General features: G+C 28.7%; 1 protein-coding gene across 1 annotated transcript; it reads left to right on the top strand.

Annotated features, from left to right (window-relative positions):
* The first annotated feature begins 1008 nt into the window (after positions 1–1008).
* LOC127283130 (uncharacterized) lies at positions 1009–4108 on the top strand. The gene is made up of 6 exons (XM_051307816.1): positions 1009–2116; positions 2176–2396; positions 2784–2980; positions 3252–3441; positions 3535–3671; positions 3766–4108. The coding sequence occupies exons 2-6, from the start codon at positions 2306–2308 to the stop codon at positions 4087–4089; spliced, it is 939 nt and encodes a 312-aa protein (XP_051163773.1). The 5' UTR covers positions 1009–2116; positions 2176–2305; the 3' UTR covers positions 4090–4108.
* The last annotated feature ends 1892 nt before the right edge of the window (positions 4109–6000 follow it).

Here is a 6000-nt window from a genome sequence, read left to right as displayed (position 1 = left end):
TGTTTTTTATCACTTCGATGTAAAATCATTCTACACTCTATGAAGTTTGATGTGCAACTGACTGTAAGACTATAAAAGCCGAGTATTTATAGTTTACAGAGCAGTTACTGTCAAGATGCAGTTCACGAAACAACCTGTAGCACTCCCAATCACAAGTATTGACGTTGAAAGTAGTGAGAAAAAAATTCAACGTCATGGTAGCTTGTTTTCAGATACCATCCGAGCTGTCTTTTGTGGTCCCTCAAATTGTGGTAAAACAAACGCTCTTCTCTCTTTAATCATACATCCAAATGGTTTAAGTTTTGAAAATATTTACCTATACTCTAAATCTCTGCAGCAGCCAAAATATCAATTTTTAAAAAATGTAATTCATGACGTGGATGGAATTGAATACTTTCCATTTAGTGAGCATGAAGAAGTAGTATCTCCAAAAGATGCTAAACCAAACTCAATATTCATCTTTGATGATATTGCTTGTGAAAAGCAAGACAATGTTAGAGCTTTCTTTTGTATGGGTAGACATGTAAATGTTGACAGTTTCTACTTGTGTCAAACATATGCTCGTATTCCAAAACACTTGGTGCGAGATAATGTAAATTTACTGGTGCTTTTTAGACAAGATGAAAAAAATTTAAAACATGTCTACGAAGATCATGTAAATACAGACATGTCTTATACTCAATTTCGTGATTTATGTTCAGAATGTTGGAAATCTGATAAATATGGATTTGTCGTTATTGATAAAGATAGGAATATTAATGAAGGAAGATATAGGAAGGGATTTGATTGCTTTATTACAATATAAATATAAGGACTTTATTTCATTTCAAATTAGTACACGGAAAAAATTCTGGCTCTTCAGACGGACTGGCCGGTAAGTCTGTATAGCGAAATGCTAAGATGTAAGTAAAAACTTCTATAGTACTTTTTAAACATTTTTTTAAATTTATTCACTTCAAAGAGATGTAAATGTTTTAACCTTTGTTAAATTGTTGTTCAACCTAACCTCTTATATTCCAATTCGAAGTACATTTTATCGCTTTCATATAAAAAATTGTTAATTTACAAAATTTATTAAAATGTATTTGTGAAAATAGTGTGCAAATATAATATATATAGACAAAATCAAGTTTTTAAAGGCTTCGGATTGAAATTTGTAGGTTAAGTTAAACTTTTTTATATCTGTCACAAAATTTGTTTGATATATCATTTGTTTACAGCTTTTTCACTTAAATATTATTTTACTTTATCAGTAAATAACAGATAAATTTCGTTAAAGTAGCAAGTCGTTAATGAATGGAGAATTTTTTCGAAATTTTTGAAAAAATTAATTATGTCGCAAATTGGTGATAAAAACATTTCTATCGAAGAAATGGAAGTTCAATTTGAAAATTCGTCAATAGAAAATCCCTTCGGTAATTTAAATCCAACATTAGATAATTCCGTAAATATTATCAACGAAGATTCTCGAGACGGGGTTTCAAATTCGTCGGCAGTAGATAGTCAAAACAATGCCTTGGATAATTCTCAAGCCAAGGAATCGGCATCTCATCTTAGTGAAAGTTGTGGTATTGGAAGTTTTTAAGCGATTGTTTTAGACAATATTATTGTGATTAATTGTTTTTGTATTTTTTATTTGGAATTTAAATAATCGTAATGAAAGTCTATTTTATAAACGATAGATAAATAATAAAACATTGGACATTTTGCATAGTTTAGACTGATAATTTCTTTAAATATTTTATTTTTTTGTACGCATAATACATTTTATTTTTTAAAAAATTCTGAACATTTTTTCAAGATAAACTTTTTAGTATCTATATTATCACTCCTTTTATAAAATTTACGCAGATTTCCTAAATTTTACAAGTTGTTTATTTATTAATTTCATTTATTTATTTATTAAATTGAAATCTCCAATTTTCACTTTACAAATATTTCTTATTTTTTCAGATGAATTTATTTTCATAGAGAATGATTTGTATCATTTTTTAAATTCTTCGCTACCAGGAAAAGTAATATTGGGGAAATATAAGAAAAACAGATATGTTGATTACTCTCTATTAAAACACTTGATCATTTACAGAGAAATAGCAGAGGATCCGATAAATCATAAGTAAGTTGAACTGTCTTTCGTTTTTGATTTATTTATTTTAGTTTTTTATTTTTCTATAGAATAAAATCTGCAGTTTTTAAAAGAATAAGAGATCAAGTGACAGAATTGTTTCCTACGGAAGATCCCGAGTATCTTTATGTTCCATATTCCGAAAGTAAAAGTAGAGATACCGTAAGTGCCAGAGGATGCATGTACAATTATTATAGGCTTGTCAGAAAAGACTTTCGTGAAGCAGACATTTTAACAGACGAAAACTCTGTAAATGAAATTAGTGACCAGAGTAAGAGACAGTTATTTCCAGAGTGTCTGGCGGTCAGAAAATAATAGGGATTTTTTTATTCATGGGAAAGTCAGAAAATTTAATAAAAAGTCAGGGAACTTTTATAAAAATTTTCAAAAATAATTATATTTATAAAGTTAAAAAAATTTTACGAATAGAAAGTCGCTAAAAGTTCATATTAATTTTATTTTATCAAATGTTTAAATTTACAGAGATCGTTACCTAAAAAAACAAAAAAATTTCTTGGTAGAAAAATAGAGAACGAAGGTCAGAGAAAAGTCAGGAAAAATTTTTCTTCAGATTCGCTGGGCACTTTGATTTTACTTCTAATTTATTGAAAATAAAATTAATAATCATATAGTAACTACGCCAAATTATTTTGTCTAGGCGCTAGCAATTTGACTTCTGTAGTAACTTCATGTCCAGAATCGAGTTCATTAACAGAAATTTCCAAATATTGGGAGGATACTTTTAAAGAACGGAGAATAAAGCTTCAGGAAAAGGAAAAGAAAACTAAAACTTGTTCTTTACAGACTTATTTTAGAAGTTTCGAATGCTTGAAAGCTCCACTTGGATTGTCATTGGTTAAGAAGTTTCTATTATTTTCAAATATATTTGAATAATTATTATTAATAATAATGATTAATAATTATTTTTATTCGTTATTCTTACAATTTCTTATTACTTATAGTTTTGTTTAGAAAGAATTTTCTTGTGTTAAAACTTGTCTTTCAAAAAATTTTAAAAAATAATATTAGAAAATTAGCGGTCACCATTTTGACTCTAATTTTATTATTGAAACGACCGAGTAATAAAATCCATTTTTATCTAATTTTATGAAAAATTGTTTTACAGTTGGAACAGGATTTTTACACAATTGCAGAGGAAATTTATTCTAAGAAAAAGGAAAAATTACCAGATTACTCGAAATTGCTTTTAACCGAGTGGCCCATTTTGGCAAAAAAAATTTTACTTATTTGTGAAAAATCCAAAGCTGTCGATGTAAAACAGTTCGTTCTAAATCACGCAATATTAATCAAAAAAGGTTAGTTACAAACTATTTTTTACTTTTATGTTTATAATAAAGTTGTAAATATTATGAATATAATTCATTCTTTGAAAACAAATACGTCTTTAGGTACTCACGATAGTATATTGGCTTTAATGGTATTACCATTAATTCTTAGATCTGCTCCTAAAAAAGTAGAACTCAATTCTGGACCAGTTACTGTGACGAAGCAAGAAAGTTCAAAATGTTTCATTCTACACATACAGGTAAAGAGAAATGTGTCTTTAAAATTTTTTCAAATTAAATCAACATTGTAATCATATTTAAGAAATTACTTTTTCAAATTCATTTTTGTTTTAGAATGCTGACGATTTGAATGATGAGCAGAACAGTTTTGAGACTTGGTTGATAGATAGAAGTCAAGAAATTTACCCTTACTTAATTTTTTTGGGCAATGTCGAAAATCCACAAATTTCTATAGTTGTAAACAGCGAAAGGTATGCCTTTACGGATCCCTTAAAAGCTATCGACTGCTGTTTTAAGTGTTTGATTGCTTTGGATTCGTTCTCATTTCTTTGCGATTTTGTGTGGTTGTTCCTTGATAAGGTGATTTACAAACTTGATTATTTAAACACTAAGAACACCTGGGTCACCAAATTTGTAGTAGATTTAAAAAAGTTATAAAGTTTATATAACAGAGTTATATTCGAAATTTTGCCAACGACTATTCCTGTGTTATTAGTTTACTTAAGGTTCTTGTTTCTGCGACGTTAATTATTTATAAAAGAAAATAAAATGGATATCATTGCGACGGTCAATTACATTTTAACATTTATTTTATTCTTGTACGGTGACTCAAATTTGCCACGAAAAGTAGTAGATGACGTGATGAATTTTTGTCATGAATTTGTGAGCACAATTTTTATACCCTCGCTAAGAGACGATATTCTGACGATTTTAAAAAATGAAAATATTCCGAAATCTACATTAAGTGAAATAAATCGATGCTTTTATAGATATAGTACAATATTTGCGAATGTGGACACAGAACCGAAACGGTTTCATCTTTTAAAGAAGAAAGGGTTTATTGATCACAAATATTTTACGATTGGAACAAGTTTAACAGAAACGATTGTCGACAATGAAGTAAAACTCGTGCCAGAAAGTATACAGGGAATTTTTCTTCCGTTACGTGAAACTTTAAAATTATTTTTACAAATTCCTGGAGTATTTCGTGATATAATGGATTACATAAAAGAATTAAGTGAAGAATCAAACATTATCACAAATATTATCCAAGGAGACCTATGGCAAACTAATTATTTTCAAAAATTCAATGATGATATTGTTCTTCCTTTATACGTTTTTTTTGACGAGTTAGAAGTGGGAAACCCACTTGGTAGCCATAAAGGTTCAAACAAATTTTCAGCTGTTTATGTGTCAATTGCTTCTCTTCCTCCTCGCTTAGCTTCTCGTCTTCACAGTATTCTTTTTTCCACTCTATTGCATTCATCTGACAAAAAACTATGTGGTAATGAAAAAACTTTTAAACTATTAATTGAAGAATTAAATTTTTTAAATAAAGAGGGTATTTTAATCAAAGTAAATAATGTTTTAACTCGAGTGAAATTTCAACTAGTATTAATTTTGGGAGACAATTTGGGACTCAATAGTATACTAGGTTTTACAGAATCATTTAACAGTAATTTTTATTGTAGAGTTTGTAAAGCATCTTGGGAAGAATGCGCTAAAATGTTTATTGAAAATGAAAAAAAATTGAGAACCAAAGACAGTTATGAAAGTGATTTGAAGCTAGGTGCAGAAAAGAGTGGACTTAAAGAAGAATGTGTCTTTAATAAAGTCAACGGCTTTCACGTAATGGAAAATTTAACCGTCGATTTAATGCACGATTTTTTAGAAGGTGTTTGTACGTACATCATGAGCGCTCTTTTGAACACTTTTATTTTTGAAAAGAAATTTTTTACCTTACAGACTCTTAATTTAAGAATTCAAAATTTTAATTTTGGGCCCACTGGAAATTCAAATAAACCACCAGCAATTTCTTTGAATCGCTTATTAAAAACTGTAACTTTGAAAATGTCGGCGGCAGAAATGTTAAACTTCGTAAAATATTTTGGTTTGATTATAGGAGATAAGGTACCCAAAAATGACAGACATTGGCAGCTATTTCTTTATATGCGTCGAATTCTAGATATATTACTTTCGCCACGCGTTGTTCGTTCTGATGCAAAAGTTTTAAAACAACTTATAGAAAAACAGAATTCGTTATACGAAGAGTTATATGGCAATTTAAAACCTAAATTTCACTTTTTAGTACATTATCCGAGACTTTTGCTTCTGAATGGGCCAATAATTAATTTCTGGGGTATGCGTTTTGAGTCTTTTCATGGACCGATAAAATCTACCGCACAATCTACAAATTGTAAAAAAAATTTTTTAAAAACAATTGCAACGAAACAAACTTTGCGAATGTGTCAAACTTTACACTCAATTGAAAATGAAAATCCTATTAAATTGGGAGCTGTCAATCATTCTAAGAAACAAAAATTGTATTTTAAAGATGACAATCAAAAC

This window comes from Leptopilina boulardi, unplaced genomic scaffold (genome assembly GCF_019393585.1).
Source record: "Leptopilina boulardi isolate dan_hultmark-lab unplaced genomic scaffold, ZJU_Lbou_2.1 LbouV2_308, whole genome shotgun sequence".
NCBI classification, from domain to species: Eukaryota; Metazoa; Arthropoda; class Insecta; order Hymenoptera; family Figitidae; genus Leptopilina; species Leptopilina boulardi.
Note: the sequence above shows the minus strand (reverse complement) of the source record. Positions and strands in the feature narration are given on the sequence as shown.

Excerpts from the sequence above, each read along its gene's own strand:
- LOC127283130 (XM_051307816.1), top strand. The coding sequence starts at position 2,306 with ATGTACAATTATTATAGGCTTGTCAGAAAAGACTTTCGTGAAGCAGAC. Across the intron at positions 2,397-2,783 it reads AAATGAAATTAGTGACCAGA|GCGCTAGCAATTTGACTTCT; the intron begins GTAAGAGACAGT and ends TATTTTGTCTAG. Across the intron at positions 3,442-3,534 it reads CGCAATATTAATCAAAAAAG|GTACTCACGATAGTATATTG; the intron begins GTTAGTTACAAA and ends ATACGTCTTTAG.